Raw genomic sequence first — 20842 nt, 5'->3', positions numbered from 1 at the left:
ATATTTTTGAACCAATTAGGGAGGAATACAAATAAAAATATAAAAATTTAAGTTAAATAATTGTAATTCAGTCTTCATACAAACAAACCTCATACAATATGAAATTAAAAAAACAAAACATAATTAAAGCTTTTAACTACACAACAAAATAGATAAGTTTAAGTGAGGCCTGCCTTAAGTCATAAAAAAAAAAAAAAAGTCAACAGTGAAAATCTTAACAAAATTGAGTCACAATCATAAATTATATCAACTATAACAAATCAAAATGGCAAATTCAATAATCATTGAGCATTGTCAAACTATGAGTTAGAATTCTCCATTGCTCCATAGTACTGTAACCAGTATCCTGGCTTCCGCTGATTATTGTTGACGTGAAGATACCTTCATTCGTTCCTAAACATTTAAAAAATATAAGATTATCTACCAGAAAGAAAATGTGAGAGGAAAGGGAGGAAATAAAGATAAGTTTTTGAATTATAATATTCTTCTTTATTTAATCAGATATTGAAATATTAATTCTTATACTGGCCAGAGTAGGAAAGTCAATTTTTATAGTGAGGGTCCTCAACAAAATAAAAGACTCGCCCAGGCTGGGTTGAAAACAGCACTACTGACACGAGAATGCTAAGTTATGGCTTAAAACACTTGACCATCCATGGCCTGGTATTCTAGATAACAAAGTACATGAAGGATGTGAAACATTATTCATAGTACAATTTGGAGTAATATCCCAACAACTAATTGTATATTGGTAATTTTTTCTGTCATAGATATGTTGATATCAAAGAATAAAAATTATTTTTTATTTCATTAAGTTATATTTTATCGGAATGAAATTCAATTCCAACAGTACCATTTCTCCAATTACAAAAGGCCGAGTATGATCAATCAGGATTACTTCATTTCTTGAGCAAGAGCAAGTTGATAACTGGGATCTACTTAAAGCTATAAAACTGAACTGAAACTATTAATGAAAACTATGTGACTGGAAAGTTGAAATGATTTTATCAACATTCATACAACCATGGCTGTTATAAATTTGGATGAATTGGGGAAAAAAAAAATTAACTGATAAGAAATGAGATTTCAAAACGAGAAGAGATTCCATTTGATATTTTGTTAAATATATTTGAAAATAATAATCAGAGAACTTTATATTTTAAAAATATAAAAGCCCTCAATGCAATATAACAAAATTATAAATGCTTCTACATTGTTCTTGGAAAGAAGAGATGAAGAAAAAGAAGAGAAAAAGAAAGATGAAATATAATAATATTATTGCATACAATAAAGAAGCATGATAGTTATTTTTAAAAAATTGATATAAATATATATTACATCTACTAAGCAACAAATTGAAACTTAAATAAAGAATTAAATTACCTACATAAAATGGAAAATTTCATTTACTTTCTATTTCAAATGAATTTTTATTGATTTTAATCAAACATGTATATATATTTCACTAATGCAAAAGACACAATCCCTGCGTTGATTTCTAAAAACAAATTAAAAATAAATTTTACCTGAAACACCCATAGGCTCGGGTTGAAATTTAATGGGCGAGATGTCAGGAGAGGATAAAGCTTCAGAATTAGTATTCATAGTCCAATCCTAAAAAAAGAGTACATCTTTATATTAGATCGAGCATTTATAAAAAAGAATAAAAGTTTGGATTACAACAAAAAGATTAATATTACAGGCCAAAATAAAAAAAATTAAACTAATATTATAATTGTAAAACATTAAAAATAAAGATTCATATTATATCCTTCCATTGTCCTTCCCACTGTACTTCATGGATGCAAAATGTGGTCTCTTAAATTAAGGGAGGAACGGCATGTTAAGGTTTTAGAAAATAAAGAATTGTGTAAAATATTCCAATTGAAGGATAAGTTAACTGAAGAATTTAAAAGGGTACACAATGCTGAAATGCAGGAACTGTATCTATTAAATATAATTTAGGTGATATCAAATAAGATGAGTGTGTAAAAGTTGTAGAGTTACAGCTTAATAACAAACAAATCTCTAGAAAGTTAATAAAACTGATTTAACTCGTAAACCTCTGAGGAGTAGACTGAAGTATAGGTGGGAGGATTTTGTTAAGACTGATCTTATTGACTAGGTTTTGGAACGGCATCGCTGGACAGATTTAGGTAGGCAGCAATTAGAGCTGTGGGCATTGAACCTAGGAGTTGGCAAAACATTTATTATTATATACATTTCCTTATCCTAATTATAATTTAAAGGTAAGCCCCAATAATATAATCATAATAATCTAAATATTTCAGGCAAGATATGTCCCAAACCCTTTACTAATAAAAAGTTCATTTTTCTTTTAAAACCAACGTTTTGGAGTACTCTTTTATCTTTAGGATTCATATAACCCTTGTTCTATTTTGCTATTTAAATCATTTTGAATAATTACTAACATTTTGCATGTGAATGAATGTACAGTATTCATATATATCTAATCAATTTTATATAATACTTGTTGAATAAACAATCTATACTTGTCATTTATGGATTTTAGTATTAAATGCAAATAAAGCTACAAAAAACACTTACCAGTCTTGAAACTTTCATGTTAATATCACTTTCTGACCCATAGTCGTAGCAAACTTTTCTAAAAAATAAATGTAAATAACATAAATAACTCTAATGCTATAATATATATCCGTTATTTATAGAAATATAAAAATTCATAAATTTTGTTAACACTCTAATAAAAAAGTAGCAGTGATAGCAAACAAATATTTTATCTTGATGTATATTAAATATCAACACTTTGAACCTCTTTCAAATAAAAATTAAAAATTTAAGATACGTAGAGTCTTGATTACATGAGTTGAAGTGGACAGTAAGAGAAATTTATAATGATGAAAGTTCTTGCAATTATATTTGATATCCATTCAACCATCCTGTGAAATGAATTTTTATTAATTAAAAAGAAAGTACATACTTTACTGGTGAAAGAGATTCTTCTTCTTTATTGAAGAAAAGTTTTCTTCTTAAAGTGGAATTACTCAAGTTGCATTCATCAGACATATCAGCTTCATCCTGCAAGACAATTATAACAGTTTTATTCATTATAACAAAGGCCAGGAACTTATAAACTGAATTAATTTTTCAATATTATCTGCGGGTTTAATAGTGGCTACATAACAGTTTGGAATAAAAAAAAAAATGGAATATCCCCGACTAAATAAAAGCATAATCATAATTATAATAACAAAGTTACTTTATATTTTGTTACTCCCGCATGTGTCAGAATAATCAAGATCATTTCTTTCCAGTTTAGGCTCATTCTTATGTTCAATGTGACAATAAAATGGGTCTAGTAGTATTATAAAATTCCAAATTATTATGAAAATTTTTATTTGTATGTACTCACATTATTTCTGAAATAAGGTTTCAAAACAGCCTCAACTTCTGGTGGAAGAACAGGTGGTAACGATAACCTTGTTTGGACACAAACTAAAAAAAGAAAATAAAGACTTAAATATTATACAGTGATGACTCTAGAAATGTATGTCTAGAAAATGATATAAAAAATTAATGGTTAAACTTTTTTATGAACTAATTTTTCCCAATAAATTGAGGAGTACATAATAACTAAAAGTTTTAATTAAAGAGAATTACAATTAAACAGGAAAAAATATCAACCTGCGAAGGAACAAATATGCTGTAGGATCAGCAATCCAATACAAGCGAGGATCCTTTAAGAAACAAATGAAGTTTGTTTTCTTCTATTCAAAACAATAATTCTTTGTCAACACTTGATCAAATGTTTCCATGATCAACAAATAATGCCTGCAATGGTATTATATGTAAGACATTATAGAAAAAATACAGTAACAAAAATCAGAAAATGGGTTTCAAGTACGGTTCCAATTCTTGGACATGTATCGGACTCCTTTCATTATACATACATCAGTATATTAAATGAGAAATACATTGTCCATTGTTAACATTAAGTACTTGATTTTTTATTGTTAGCCCGATGACAGCAATAATGCTTCCCGTAAACAAAAAATAAAAGAAATATCAGAAACACAAAGAACAATATTTTGTTAAAAGAAATATAAATTTATACTGTAAATTAAAATAATTTTATGACATATATAAATAACGATATGAATAGAAAAATAAGAAGTTAATTTTTTTTTTTCAATTAAAAAATACTTTTTATTTATTGATAGACATTACAATCTGCCACACCATTGTGGGCAATAGGTAATAGTGATGAAAGATCATATTCATACTAAAATAAAATAAGAATGAAATAAATAAATGAAAAAAAAAAAACTCTCTTAAGATATATACAAACAGAAGGATAAACAAAATGAACATAATCAAATTATGTGTATGAAAAAAATAAATAAAATAACATAATGATAAAATAATATAATCTCTAGTCACATTTACACTCTTATATACAATATTTACACAATTAACCTGAGGATACCTGAGCCCACTCTATCCCCCACATGTGAGGGGCAGAGCAGAGCACCCTCTCGCCGCATCACTGGTAGTGAGCCAGTGGAGGCTGAGCAAGTGCGCTAAAGCTGCAAACACTCAACTTGAGTGGATAATCTGACCATTGCCAGAACTCCAATTGTCCATTTTTATTTAAAATAAGTCTCTTGGCCACTGCCGTTTCAACCTTCTAGGTAGGCTGCAGGGATGGGTGGGACTAGATAAGGTTTGAACCAAAGGATTAGGGTGGTTGGAAAGGTTAACATGGAATTTTGAGAATTTGGTTGGTATGAGGTCAAGGACAAAAGGGTTATGTAGGTCATGGTATAGTGTTCTGTTAGAAACGTAATAGGGTGTGTTAAAGCCCAAGAGTATTTTCTATTCTCTTATATTTTACTTCCAAGTGTTTTTTTTATTTTTTGTTAATTATAAGTTAATTTTCTTTTTTTTATAACAATTCAGTTTTTATTTTTTGTAATTAAAATTAAATTAGTATTTATTACACAAATAAGGAGGTTTGTTGTGGTGTGTGCACGATAAATATATTGCTGCGGCTCGGCACATATATAACAACATTGCGAGCTGCAATGGAATTAGTGCCTAAAAACTGAGTGATAAGGCAGTCAGATAGAGTCTAGAGGCTGAGTCAGAGATAGAGGTACCCACCGGCTCACCGCCTTTTGAGACCACGAGAATTTTGGGGTACAATTCAGGACCCTCACCCACCCAATCATCATCTGGATGACGGCGGATGTTGCGGAGGAGATATCCTTAAGAAGCCACAATAATTGACTCCCCGGCCATCCACCGTGAGTGACCATTTTTTTCATCGAGGTTCATATTTTTTTTTGTTTGTTTCTAATTTATGTATTTTTTTTTTGTGTTTTGCATATATATCGAAATATATTCTTTTTTTTTTTTTACTTCACACTCTTTATTTTTTATAACATTACCATTCATTTTTTAAAATTTCATTGTTCATATTTTAATTTAATTAAATCGTATCACTTGGAAAGTATTTTTATTATTATTTCATTTTCTTCATTATTTTGATATTCATTCAAGTCCTCCGTTTTTTATTTTGTGTAACCCAGACCAGCGAACATTTTTCTCTGGGGAAGAGGTCGGTTTTTTTCATTCACGAAAAGCCACTCGAAAGGGATCGATGGATAAGACAGCATTGCCACCATGGGCTGTTCCATCAGGATGGTCCGTTCAATAAATTTGGTACTGAGGTATGTTCATTAGTCGTCTGGTGGTAAGTCGAGTTGCAGTTATTAGAGCTATGTCAGTATTTTGGTCGTGTAATAAGGCCGTTAGTTCGTTAATGTGGTTTCGAACACCATTCGCATCCCAAAGGAGAATAGAAAGAGACTTAAATGGTGCCATTTAAGGGTTTCTTGGTGGAGGAATAAGATTAGATATTAGATTTGTAAGTAAGGAGATGAGTGGAGTGATAAGGGATCTAAATTCGGATAGGAAAGAGGTGAGGAGGTTTGTAAAAGAGGGTATCTGATGATTAGGCTTTTGGGAAATGGATGAGGTTTGAGGAACAGAGGCATGAGAATGTTGGGATTGAGGTTGAGGATAATGGGGTGTAGGTTGCGATTGTGGCAGGGCCTGAGTTGCCTGTTCTGATTCTCCAGTCATTTGAGCGAAGGACACTCCTGGCTTGACAATTCAATTGTCTCCTGGGTGGTCTGGTTGCATCTTTTTGTCTGGGACCTGCCTGTTTTCTGGATGCTAGATTTTTATACGTCTCGCACCCCTTGTAGTTGGCCGGATGCCGTTCTTTAAGGCACAGTGCACACACAGCAGGTGCTTGCCTAGGCTTGCTGCATTATACGGATTTGTGTTGTTGGCCACACTTGACGCACCTTGGAAAGTGATGGTAATAATGTTTTGTGTGGCCATACTCTTGGCAGTTGTGCCATTGAACTATTGTTCTTTTAGGGTAGGGTTTTTCAATTACTACTCTGGTGTAATATGAAGGGCTCACATTATAAATTTCTTTAACTCCAGATGTTTGTTCGAGGTCAACGAAGAACAAGGGTAACGCTATTTTGCTTGATGCACTATGTGGATCTTTGTTATCTTTTAGTACGTTAACAACCTATCGTACTATGTACCTCATGGCCGTAAGTTCTTCTATGATAGCTTCCGGTGGTGTTGAGGGGTGTAATTGTCTGTTGACTATTCTGAACGCCCTCTCCTGACGTAGCTGATACTTGTGGTAATCAGCTTTTGTCTTAGATAAGTATTTTATTATTTTCCTGTATGTATCTGCGGTATCTGTTATTAATTTCATATCATTGATGCGACTTTGACAAATATATGTACCTGAGTTAACTACTTTATTAATTTGTTAGCAAAAAATATGAAAATTTGTAATGTAATAATAAATATTGGCGGTGGATTACGTTCTCTGGGGGGTCTGGTTCACTTCCACATTATCTACTGGTAAATTTCCTAATACGTCGTATTGATTAGGCGTGAAAAATGGCGATTCCTCGGTTGCGCTTGGATTAGAAGGGTCAGGTTGGGAGTCCATTTCATCAATTGAACTACCTGGTGTCACAGGTGGTGTGTTTCTCAGTGATTTTGTTTAGCTGGAGAGCTTCTGGGTGTATTTCCCAGGCTTCGAGATCTTTTAGTGCTATTTTTACTGGACATCACCATATGAAAGTATCTCATTCCATTATGGCGAGTCGAGATAATAAAATAAAATAAGAAGAGAGGTTAAAAATAGTATAATTTCCGTTTACGTATCAATATACGTAATTAAAGACATAAAGGACAGAGTGGTCTTACTTCAATGCCAGCCAGAGGCCAACTGATTAGGCTGGGACTTTTATCTCTAGTACCAGTCTATGGCTGCCGTTAGTATTAAGGAACGTATACACTGTTCACTTAAAAGTTTATAAATAAGTGAAAACTCACCTATATTTTAGTTCTCATGTGAGCAGTATCACTTATTATTACATTGACACCGTTTTTTCACTACTGTTTTTATTTAAGTTCACTGGAAAACACAGTCTATTGTTCATTTGACGTTACATGTGTTCATTTGCTAATAAGAAGTTAAATTTAAAATAAAGCAATAACAAAGAAACTAAAAGAAAGCTCAATAACAAAGAAATGCCTAAATATCTATATATAAGAATCACAAAACTAGATTAAACACATAAAAGTAAAGAAATATTTTAATTCATATAAGTACTACAAAATATAAGTAACAGCATTTCAAAAAACAAAAAAACCACAAACCATCAACAAGCTTATGCGACCTGCTATTACAAGGGGTTGAAGATGAAGCGGGCGTACCAGGTCCTGGTGAGCACCAACGTCCTGGAGCTTCTAGAGGTGAGACAATATCATGCTTAAATGAGAAATACCTGAGGGAAAAATCAAACAATAAAATACTAATGAAAATTTGTAATTAAGTTCAAAATTAATTCAATAGAAAACAATTATATTGATCACCAGAATTGTATAATATTTTATGAAGTAAGGCATGCCAAAGAAATTAAGTGACATAGTAGTAAGGATGTGTATGCTGAAAATAATTATATTATGAAATTAAACTTTGTTACCATCCATTCTCACTTTATAAATTTGAAATGGAAATTAATTTTATACTAACAATGTTAAAACCTATGTAAAAAGAGTCATTCCTCTTATTTTCATTGTCTCTTTTGTTCATTTATGGATGTCTAGATGAAATGATAGTTTCTTTTCTTATAACCATAACCACCTATCACTCTTGTCAGCTGGAAATTTATATTCTGGAAACTTTAAATTCTATATAACACACTTATCTTTCTCTCAAGTAACTATACACCTCTACTCTCCATAAATGTTCACAGAAATATTACCTAATGGCCGGTCCTTGCTTAAAAAAAGTAGTCCCTTTTATTGGCTCACAAGCATAGGCCAAGTCTTCCTCCCATTACTAGAACTTCTTATTTCCATAACAACATAACATATTAATAACTCTACAACTTAATAAAGGCTTAGTGAATCTAAAGGTTCGATCCTGATACCACTAAATGCTGTCTACATACATCTTTCCTATGACACCCGTCCAAACACAGATCTACCAGATCAGTTGATGCAATTCTGCCACCCACGCTTCGATCTAATCCTGGAACATTTAGTGAACATCCACCAGTTTAGTGTTCTTTAAAATTTGGGAAAACCGCTCCTTACTAAGCCATTCAACCTTACAAGCCCATCTTATAAATTTAGTTAACTCTTCAGTTAACTCAGCCTTTTTTGGCCTGAAAATATTATGTAGTACTTTATTATCAAAATACTTAAAGCACTAAGTGTAAGAGGCCACATTTCGCATCCATAAAGAACAGTAGGAAGGATAATAGTTTTGTAAATTTAACTTTTTTCTGAAAGTAAGGCGTGAGCTAAGCAATTTCAAAATAACGAGCCTTTTCTGCCTTTAACCTCGCTTTTATTTCCTCCTCATTTTTTTTTTTTTCATTTACCGTAGATCTTAAATACTTAAACCTATCTACCAGTTCAAATGTATTTCCTCATACATCTTATCAACGAAGTTGTTCCCATTTCTACTGCTAACCATATATTTTGTTTCATCCATATTTATTTTGAGACCTAGTTCCTTACTAGATTTTATAAAACTACAAATAACTTGGTTGTACCTAGTTTTACAGTTTCCTTGTCCTCACCCAATAATTCCTAATCATCAGCATATCCAAGCAAAGGTATTTTACCATCTAAAAAATAACTTATTTTGGGGTGCTTCACATTTCTAATAATGTATTTGAGTGTTAAATAAAATAAGATAGGTGATAGAGAATCACCTTGTTTTAAACCCGACCAAACGTCAAACTTAGAATAATGATTACTGATTTGAGCTTTATTAAATGTTTCGGTCAAGCACATCCATCCCATTTACTAATGTCTAAGGTGTTCAATCAAAATATTCAACAACTTAATAGCATTATTAAATTTCCTTAAAATAAAACTACACCGTTTTATGCTGATGGTAACTCCATTTCGAATAACCTGTTTTAATCAATTAATATATAAAACATTATATATAGAGAGATCTAAATCCCAATTTCAACAACAGGTATTGCAATAGGCAAAATATTTTGCAACATTATTAACTCCCACTTCAATTAATTGCAATATTTCACATTTGCAATATGCACACATATTTCTTTGGGGTACAGGGCAAACATTTCAGGATTCAAGCAAGTAAAACAGGGACTCCCTCAAGGAGAAACACTGAGTCATATGCTATTTAATATTATGATTAATGACATCATAGATGTATTGATGGAAAAATCACCAGGTACAGAAGCGTTACTGTATGCTGACGACTTGATAACCTAGAGGACCAGCAGTAAAATCGGTGCTTTTGAAAAGTGGGTCAACGATACCTTAAAGGTTCTGAAAAGTTGGGCAGAAGAAAATGAAATGATTATCAACACGCAAGACAGTATTTCAACTATTTATCCTTTCTACAAAGCAGCATGAGCTCCGAGTGAATTTTGATAATCAGGCTATCAGCAGGGCTCAAGACGCAAAATACCTATAAGCTAACCTGGGCAGATGTAAGCATGCAGCAGATAAAGGAGAATCAAGATTGCGACTACTAAAACGAATCAGAGCCATAAAATGGGGAGCAACCACTGAGGATGGTTTTGAGACTTATACATCATATATAAGACCAGTCCTGGAATATGGCTCTGGTGTTATAGTTACCGATTCATTGCTGAAGCGTTTTGATCTAGTTCAGAGTAAGGCATTAATGATTATTACCGGTGTGGCTAAATCGACACCAATTCTAGTCATGCAACTGCAAGCAAAGATCGAGTCCCTCAAAGACAGGCGAGAAAATACTGTCATCATCCTTTACGAGCACATGCTTAGGAATGGCAGTTATTACTGGGCCAACACTGTTGGTAATACAAGGCGACTTAAAACGCAATTCACATTTATTGAGACAACAAATTCCATTATCACAAGCGTAGGCCTGAACTTTGAAATAAGAGAGCCTCTGCCTGACTTAACTAAACAACGCGTTTGGACGTGTCCATATGCTATAGTGCTGGATCTAATAATGCCCATCAACAAATCCACGAACCCAGCGGAAGAGCTAAGGATTGTGGCATTGACTGACGCCAGTGGAAAGAAGATAGTTCTGCTGTCAAATTCAATGGCAGCACTGCAGGCAACAGCATCTAGACATCCCTCGGCTAACACTGGAATTCTTGCATGCTGGAAAACTATGAAAAGTAAAAGAGAAATACTTAAAGTATTGATGATGCAATGGATTCCAGCCGATTACGGTATACATGGAAATGAGGAGGAGGAGGATCAATTTGCACAGTTAGGGGCTAGCCAATCACAGCTCTTCTTCCTATTTTCATGGACATGGCGAAAGAAATGGCCTGAAGCACTATCACTGAAAGAGCAGAGGAAAGGAGTAGAGGATAATGTGGGGACAAGAATTGGGCAGCTTTGCTAGACCCTAAGAAGCACCCTCCATTAACCTTGCCAAGAGCGGTAGCAGTGGCATGGTTCAGGTACGCCACTGGACATGACTATCTAAGGTACCACCTGAAGCGGATAGGAATGGCTGAGTGAGTCTTCTGACTGCGTCCTGTGTGCAGATGGTGAGATGATCACCGATCACATATTTACATGTACGGCAACAGCTAACTTAATTTCAGGCAAGAATGACGTGAATAAAGCTCAAGTATACTGGGCTGTACGACATGAAATGGCAGAAATGCCTCCTTTGGCGGAGGAAAAAAAAAATCACTTTCAATAACAATATTATACTGTATTCTCTTGAATATAAGTTGACCTCCCCAATTTTGAAAATCAAATAGAAAATCAATTTTCAACTTTCAGAAAAAAAAAAAAGCTTGTTTAAATTAGGTGCTATGGAGATAAATATCTTAAATTTATCACAATATTTTAAAAATACTATAATGAAGCTTTGACTTTAGAACATAGGTAACTTTTTATTTCTGCTTAAACTTACCAAAATAGCCCTGCATTCCCAATTTGTACTTCCAAGCACATTATTTACGTTTACTATTCTTCCATTTTGATTCCATATAGTCTTCATTTTCCTTCTTAACTCTCAGTTTAAATCTATCTACTATTTTCCTTCAACATAAATATCGTCCCTGAACCCCTTCAGAACAAATCTTTTATTCCATTTCCCTCACTAAAATGTGGTAATAAGTTAACAACTTTCATTTGCTATTGACCTAAACTGTATTCAGCCAACCACCATGAAAGTATAAATGAAAATAAACTATAAAGTTTATATTAAAGACCCTAGATTTATTGAAAGTAAAAATTTTCCAGATCAAATCCGAATATAAAAGCTGACCCTGAATTTAGTTCAATCTTTCATTTTACTGGAGAATATTCTATAAAAAATCTCAACCTATATTCAGATAAATACAATGACCAATATTTCTCAATGATTCTCGAGCCATAAGTATCTTCACGGTCATCAATAGACTGTAGTAATACCTAAATGCAGAGAGAAAAAAAAAAAAGAAATGGCTAAACCATTAATACTTTATTTTACCTACCTTTCAATTGCTTGTTGGGCCTTTATTTCCATTTTCTCATCAAATTGCTCTTCAGGTAGTTCTATCGGGGAGCCAATAGGAGCTGGATTTATTCGGGAGATATCATCAATGGACCATGTGAAATCACCATTCTGTAGATCAAAATGAATTTCATTAACAAAAAATTAATTTCATTAACAATAAATGAAGTTCTGGGCTATTAATATTATAAAATAAAGAGCAGATCAAATTTAAGAAAATCTATACTAAAACTTTTATGAGGAAAATTAATTCCCTTTTTGAAGTTGAATCTGTCATAGTTTACAGTACAATGTATACTTTTTGGGTTATACATGAATGTAGTATTCTTTTCTTCATAACTTTTTTTAAAGATTAGTTATATTTGAAAAGTTGAAGTGTTTTAAGAAGACTTTAAGCAAGTTTCATCAAAATCAGTAGAACTATTTAGGGGCTACAATTTACAGAAAAGCATGTTTTTCAGCTCTTGTTGCCTGATTTGACACACAGGCATCAGAGGCTGAAATCTAATAAAACAAGTTTTGTTGTAAAAGTTTGGAGAAAATTTTTTTTTTTAAATTAGACCCCACCCAAATACTGTCCTTATTTAGATGGTAAGGAAAGAAAAAATCTGGTCCACAAATAAGACAACTTCTACTTAATAACTTACTTTGAGATGAAATTAATCCTTGTACACTTCAGAACGGCAACTTATTTATTATTTACTATGGTAATACTTCCCCCTACAATATATTTCATTATTGGCATGTGAAAGGAAAGTGTAACTACTCCTAAAAAACTATAGAAATATGAAAACATTAAGTTTTTCTTTTAGTTAACCCTTATCAGTAGCTAGCTTTTTATACATGATCCTCATTAGGTTGTAGGTGGTAAATATGTAAAAAAAAAAAAAATCAGTATTGTAAGAATAACATTTTTTGTTATACATTATTTATTTTACACATGCATGAGATTCAAATAATTATTTATTTAGAAAAGGCAGCAATACATATAACTGGAGACGTCAATTGTTCTGTCAAAGATACTTAACAAATAAGCAGTCCTGCCAATTCTTCCAACAAAAACAATCTGCTCAGGACCTTGAAAAACGGGATAACTTTTTAATAGTTACAGTAATGTCACATTGGGTTAGGCATAATCGTTAATAGTATAAGTATAGACATTGATGTAACAGCTACTTTAACAATCACATGTATACACCTTGACAGTGAACTATCTTACACATTCAGTTATTGTGGCATAAGTGATAGCCACTAACATTGTATAACTACTTGATAATTACAATCATAACAGCATTAACTATCAAGACAGTTTTACTGTTAGACCGCGTCTGGCGTGATCGTTAATAGCATTGGGTTGTAAAATAAGTTCGTAGCATTTTTCAATATTTCAATTTAATCCTCTTTATGTTTATACAATCATGTTTACTTGGTCAATAATGTTTACATATTCTAAAAAATTATTAGTTAAGGTGCTTTTATGCATCAGTTTCAACCGAGATTCCTTATCTTTAAGTGGTATTTTGCTTGCTCAAAATGGAAGAGAAAAATGTTTTTGTCATTTAACAATTTTTTATTTCCAAAAAGGAAAATCCGCTGCACAGAAGTTAACAAAAGTTGCAGGGTGTATGGCAATGATGCCTTAGGAGAAAGCACCGTCTGTAAGTGGTTTGCTCGGTTCAAAACCGGAAATATTGACTTGGAAGACTCAAAGCGCTCAGGTCGTCCTTCAACTGTTCATGATGACCAAATTCAAGAATTGGTCACAGACAACCCTCACTCTACATCACGGGATATCACAGAAACGCTTAACATATCTCATGCAAGTGTCGAGTTTAATCAAAATAATTAGAGCAGTATTGGAGAAAATCATAAAAAAAGTTTAAAATTTACCTCGTGAAGTGGCAGTTCTTTTGAATCAATTTTAATGAAAAAGGTATTCTAGCTTCCCAGGTATGTACTTACCTTAAATACATAATTTCAGTTTCACACACCTTTTCTTTTCTGAGTTAGGCTATTTAAATAAAGACACACTATTTTTCAATACTCAGTTATTTGGAATCAGGGATCTTAAAATGTGCATTTTCACTGAAAAATCAGGTTCCAAATGTTTCACAATGCACCTCCCCTTACTATATATAAATATATATCATTCTTGGGTAAGCAAAAGTAAAAATGGATGAACTTGCATAGTAATTATAATATATTAAAAATATACATATTTTAATTAGACCATCCAGACCATGTTTTCTATGCCTGTGGTAATAACCTATTCTAACTTTATAACTGCTTAATTGAATCACAAGCTGCCGACTTCTGTTGGGTACGCTCACTCAAGAGACGAAAAAATCCTCATTACATCCTTTTAAGTTGAAGTCAGGCACTAAATTCACATAAATACAAATGAGTTTATGGTGTCAGGTTATAATCCACAATAGAACATATCCAAATGGTCCAATACGGAAATAGCAATAACTATAAAAATTAATTACCTCTGGTGAATCAGTCTTTTTAAACACTGTTGGGCTACAGGTATGGCCTTCAAGGAGATCAACATTTGTTTTAAATGGATTGTAAACCTTCCGACCAGGTGTTAATGAATTACTGTATCTTGGCAAAAGAGAAAACCCACACGGTGATTTAGTGTGTTTCTCAAACATTCCTCTCTGGGCAGCATAGAGAAGTGTTTTTCGAGGATCCTTATACCTAGTTGGGGTCTCTTTGCTGAAGCTATAAAATTAAAAATGAATAATTGTTAAGAGGGGAAATATATGAATTCGAAACCATAATCAACACAAATTCTTATAAAAAATAAAGGCCAAGATAACTAGAAAGTTACTTATTAATATGTTAATCAATTATGTAATACACATTAAAACAAAATTATGTAAGTTTGAAAATTAAAATGAAATACAAGGAAATTTTTATTGACCACTCTATTGTTATAAGAATTTTAAACAGTAATTTAAAAGAGATAAAAAAACACCATTCCATTCACTATTTCTCCAATTTTCTTACAACACCCAGATCACTAGTTCAAAACAAAAATATGGTTAATCTAAAACCATAAATTAAAACTGATAAAATCAATTATATAGAACTCTACAAGAAGATAGACAAGCAAAACTCTACTGCAACCCATGGACCTCAAGAATACAATAACAATCAATTCAAAAAATATATTAACTATGATTGTCAAAAACACCTTATAATTATAAGGAACTTACTTAAATAATTAGTAACAGATCTTGAATTCATCAATTTAAATATCTCAGCACTACTTAACCACTAATCAATTGTTTACTAACTGTAACGTCACTACCCTAGAATAGTATAGCAGAAGAAAAAAAAAACAAAACATTAATACCTTGATACAACGGATTCATCAACGCTCATATCCATGTTTTTAAGAGCAGTGTCAGTCTTAAGTTGCAGAAGTCAATAAAAATGATATCTCTCCAGTTTTTTCTCTCCCCGATTTTTCCAGTCCACGCTTAAATTATTCAACACCTTTTTAAATTTCGACTACCTTACTTTAAAGTCATCTTGCCATTTAAACTGAAAGGCTCAAAATTTCACCCAGTGTTGCCATTTTTTTTTAGATTCCATGCTCATAATGTATTTATAAACAATAATGATTTCCAACGTATGAAAATATGTTTAAAATAGTAGAAAAAACCATATTAAATTAATTAAAAATACATATCAATAGAATAAATCGATCTTCTAAAAATTTTTTGACAATATTCTTGTAAAAACGAAGTGCTTCGCCATGCTAACAATATTAAATTAATATTGGTCAATGCATTAGATTTTAAAAGAAACCTAGGAAAACTTTAAACACAAGTAACCGAATTGAAGATAGTCCTGATGTCATGCTGAAAGAATCTAATGTGCTCTGTTCCAAAGGACTACTGATGCTGGTTTATTTTAGTGTTTTTGTAGTTAACTAAGGTAAACAACCCCCGCCCCTAACTAGATTTTAACTGGAGCCACATCAAACTCCAAAGTGCTAATTGAATGTAATGCCCAGGTGACTTTTTTTTTATGATTTGAGTAATTTTATAATGATTTATTGAATTCTTTCTGATGAAACTATTCAATAAATCATTATTATGCTACTGCAGCACCAGCCTTAAGGCCTCTGGCCCATGATAATCTGTAAAATATCACACTCTGACTGTAAAGTTAGTCAGATTGTTATATTAGTTATAGATATATATGTTGTTTATGAGTAGTAAAATAATGTTTTAATAAGAAACCTTAGTCTATTATATTAATATTTTTGACAAGCAATATAGTGAATGGGAGGGGGAGTATTGACACTCAGTGTGCCCACTTGCCACAGACCTTTGCACGCTAATAGTAGCCTGTCTCCAATTTATACCTCTCTACTATATCTAAATTTATTAAATTCATTGAAGAAATGAAAAACAATAGTCTAATGTGGAATATATATATATAAATTGTTATTAAAAAATATTTTCTAAAAATTAAACTTTCCTTTTATGCCCATTTGTCATTAGTCAGTTGTTAAGACTAATCTCAATTGGGAAACTTTAAGAAAAACTGTATAACTACTTTTCATGGCACCAACATCAAGAAATAATAAATTATTGTACTGTTAGGGTAAATGTGACCTTATACTAATAATATAATTTTTTGTATAAATTTATTTATTTCTTTTTAAGGGTTCTCATGTACTTTTTATATGTTTATATATTTAGTGGTTCTTATTTATTGATTTGTAGATTTTTTAAAATTTATTAGTAGTGGTTCCTTTGTACCATTTTAGTCAGTTCATTCATTTTTTTTTAAGTGCCTACCAATGTCTTTATGAGGTCCTGATACTTAATAATAAAAATGTGTAGTAAAATTTGTGGAACAAGACTGAAATTATACATTATTTATGGATAATTACTAATTCGTTCAATTCCATGAGTTTCTTTTCAAACTACTCAATCCTATAATATGGTTTTCATTTCTCATATTTGAAATTCTTAAAACAATTTGTTTCTTGCAACTGGCAGATTTTTTCTTCTTCATATTAGGCATTTTGTGAAATTAAGATCTTCCTCATATCTTTTAACATTTCAAGGTTTTTTCTTCCCATCATCAGGATAGTTCCTAGTTGGTACAGTTTCAGCGATCCCATTAATTTGTCCTTTCAACTTATCTTCTTTATATCTTAATTTCTTTTAACATTGCCGACATATGTTTTAGGGATTTTCTCCAATCATCAGAATAATTGCAAGTTTTTTATTAACCCTCAGTTTAGAACTAGTATCAATTTTGAAATAGTTGTTGGCACCAAACTCTTAATATTTTGTAAAATTCTCTCAGTAATCTCATTAATTTTTCTTCACTTTTCTCAATCCATAAACCATCCATTGGTGAGAAGAAAACTTTAAAGAGCTATAAATTTGGACAGTGAAAACCAGACAGAATTTTACTAACTAATAATTATCTTAATAAATCTTGATAATGTGGAAAAAAAAAAGGGAAATGTCAATATAAAGAACCTACTATAAACAAAATACCAAAAAATTACATTAGATTTTAAATAATTCTGAAGAGGTTCTAAGAGGAGGGTTGAGAAGAGGGGGGGTGGTCAAAAATTAGTACCATTAAGCTGCCTGAGGGTAAAGTAAAAAAATCCCTTGCTTTTGAGAGGAAGCCGTTCTGTTTTTCGTGTACCATTGAACATGTAACTCAGTTTATATTATGAAGGTGTATATATATTTCGTGTAAAATTAAAAGTGTAATGCTGGGTCAATCTAGACCTCATCCAAGTAAACTATCTTGTTTTGATTGAATTCAAGTGAATATAAGCTTAGAAAAAGATGAGTGAAAGAAGTGAACAGCGCCGATGCAGGAGCTTAAAGATTGGAAAACATCATATACTTTTACTTCCAGTACTATATGTTATTTCAGATTTAATACTAGAGCTAGTTGTATACTTCCACCCATTTCTATTGACACTTATGATTCCTGAAACTCATGCAAAAATTAATAGTTTTGTATTTTTAGATTGTATGTTTTGTTTTTATAAATAATTGGTTTTCGTTGGTCTAAATTTTTATTAAGATTTCTTTATTAATAATAAAAATAATAATTAAAAACACAAACATAAATATATATAAATAAATATCATAAAATGTCAATAAATGAAACAAGGATATAAACACAGTTCATATTTATCTTCAATAAACAAAACATTAGTAACTTTTTAATGAACACGCACAGCAAATCATTGGATCCATTCTGATGCTGGAAATATTAATTTTTTCTATAATTGCACTACTATTAGTTAATTACTTCACTATGTCCGCACTAATAAATTACTATTGCACTAAGCTTCCTGATTTTCTAAGCACTTAACATAATCATGATCATATGTAGGTCATCTGGTTTATTTGCATAATAGAGGAATGCTATGCTCAATGCATTTATCTCTGAATTTGGAGGAAGCAGGTAAATAAATCCTACCAATAATCAAATTAATAAAGCCTCCACTTAGTATCTTCTTGCGACAGCAGACTTATTGAGCTTGATAATGAAGATGTATGTATACCTCAGGGATAAGATGTTTTTCCATGAACTTTATCTTGGCTCTAAATTCTTTTTTCCAGATTGTATGAGTTGGTAGCCTTTTAAGAGGTGAAGTACTTCTCCAAGGTGGGCCCAATATACAAAAATACTAAAGGCTTTAAAGCAGAAGTTACCATGCATGTTGTTATGTATGAGTATGTAAATATATCTTCTATAAATATTTAGAAAGTCTGAGTTGCAATGCAAAACTAAAAAAAAAAAAAATATTCATGGATAACTCTAAAAGTCAAATGATGTGAAAACAACAGACTTAGGTACTGCCTATTACCTAATAGGGAATTCGGTAATAAGCTTTTACAAGATTTAATCTTAAAAAGAACTTTTTACCATAATGGTTGTTCATGCAATCTATTATATGAGGTATAATGATTGGTGTTTGCCCATGAGCAAGGAGTTGCACATTTGCGAGCTTTTTCCCTAAATTTAAAATGATAATAGCACATACAGTCAGAATAATCTTTGTTCATTTGGAATCCTCTCCCAATCCTGTAATTGCAGCCCCTTTCTTGGTTAAATTTTATTTCAGAACTCATCAAGGCTATCTGTTCTGAGAGATCTCTGATCTTAGCTTCTAAGGATGAAGTTGGGTTCTGATTAAAGTAATTTTCTTCTGGCAGATAAGGAACAGATCCTTGATTTACTTCACTGACCCTTCCCGATGGAAAGGCCTCCTGAAGTTTATCAGCAAACTCGGCCAACTTGTTTATGTCCTTCAGACCTACACTAATGAGTATAGGTTGCATATTTTGAGGAAGTGACTCAATCCACAAGTTCTTAACAACGCCAGATACTGTTCCATATCCTGCAAGCTTTAGAATTATCTTCAGGAGTTGGGACGGTTTTTTGTTGTCGAGATCTTTTCCTTTGAGAAGCTGTTGGATCCTCTTTTTCTCTGATGCTAAGTAAGTGCTTATTAATGTTGACTTAATATTCTCATAAGGTTTATCACCTGGACTCTTGATAATGTCTCTCACAGGTACTAAAATGTCAATCTGTATTTTGGAGATAATAATTTGAAACTTGGTCATGCTGTTGTAAATGCTCTCTCCATTAAATACAGTTTCAACATGATAAAACCACAATTCAGGGTCTTGTATCCAAAAGGGTGGTATCTTATCAGCAGCTGATGAGATTCTGGCTAAGCATTCTTTTTCAGCTGTAGAATTAATCATCATGTCAAAAATTTCTTAAATGTCACAATTACTTAGGATGCTCACAACTAAGAAGTAGGTTTATAACAATTATCAAGGAAACGAAATGAAAACTTGATGCAGATAATTGGTATTCTTTTCTCTTGATTGATATTGCTAGGTGATCGAGTAAAGTTAACCACTTAATTTGTATCATACAATTAAATAAATTTTAAAATTGAACTAATCATAAACCATAGTTTAATAACTTCCTCAACGCAGTACTAATTCTTACTTAATTGCCTATACAACTTCGCGCTAGAGATAATAACGAGATATAGGTTATGTTGTACAACATAGGATCGATTTACAGGATGGAGTATTTCTTCTTAGAAGTAGGAACGAAATAACTGGTCTACAAAATATTTTGTGTTTTGTTGAGAAAAATATGGCAACAACATATAGCTATGTAATAAAAATTTCCTCAAAATACCTTCGGGTAATACATGGTTAAATTGTAAAAAGTAAAATAAAAATTTAAACAAAACAAAAACTCTTCTGTGTAAGAGTATTTGTTGGTGTTATTTAAAATTTAATTTCGCATTTTATATATAAAGTAGATATAGTTAATAGTTTAAAGTTAATATTAAAGTAAATTAAAAGAAAGGTAATGAATTACATATTGAGAGCCCTTTAGAGCAATGGACCTACTTTAAACGCATAACAAATTATCAATTTTAAAAATAGTAATTAAATATAATTTGTAGAGTAGCCGACAAAATTTATATTAAATTAAAACAAAAAAAGAAAAACCTGTAGCTCTCGATCATTCGAGTACATCTTACTAGGGTACATATTACTACCTCAGTACATCTTATGGAAGTATTATTTCTAGTATCAGTAGTTGTACAAGATGATTTAGTCAAGACCACGCTAAGCCACCAGTTTTTAACCCAATTAAGGGTACCCACTTTATAGAGCTTGGGTGTGCCTCTAGATCATCTCT

General features: G+C 31.7%; 2 protein-coding genes across 2 annotated transcripts; both read right to left on the bottom strand.

Annotated features, from left to right (window-relative positions):
• Nucleotides 1–274: 274 nt before the first annotated feature.
• Nucleotides 275–15765, bottom strand: bora (aurora kinase A activator-like protein bora). The gene is made up of 9 exons (XM_014417297.2): nucleotides 15462–15765; nucleotides 14587–14824; nucleotides 12078–12208; nucleotides 7747–7874; nucleotides 3395–3477; nucleotides 2963–3060; nucleotides 2569–2626; nucleotides 1527–1614; nucleotides 275–393 (listed from the first exon to the last, which is right to left on the bottom strand). The coding sequence occupies exons 1-9, from the start codon at nucleotides 15494–15496 to the stop codon at nucleotides 275–277; spliced, it is 978 nt and encodes a 325-aa protein (XP_014272783.1). The 5' UTR covers nucleotides 15497–15765.
• Nucleotides 15766–19029: 3264 nt separating this feature from the next.
• On the bottom strand, nucleotides 19030–19878 carry LOC106678647 (uncharacterized). Its single transcript, XM_014417296.1, has one exon. The coding sequence runs from the start codon at nucleotides 19876–19878 to the stop codon at nucleotides 19030–19032; it is 849 nt and encodes a 282-aa protein (XP_014272782.1).
• Between the last annotated feature and the right edge of the window lie 964 nt (nucleotides 19879–20842).

The sequence above is a fragment of the Halyomorpha halys genome, unplaced genomic scaffold (assembly GCF_000696795.3).
Source record: "Halyomorpha halys isolate HHAL.00 unplaced genomic scaffold, Hhal_1.1 Scaffold152.1, whole genome shotgun sequence".
NCBI classification, from domain to species: domain Eukaryota; kingdom Metazoa; phylum Arthropoda; class Insecta; order Hemiptera; family Pentatomidae; genus Halyomorpha; species Halyomorpha halys.
The sequence above is the reverse complement of the archived record's forward strand: the minus strand, read 5'-3'. Positions and strand labels throughout refer to the sequence as shown.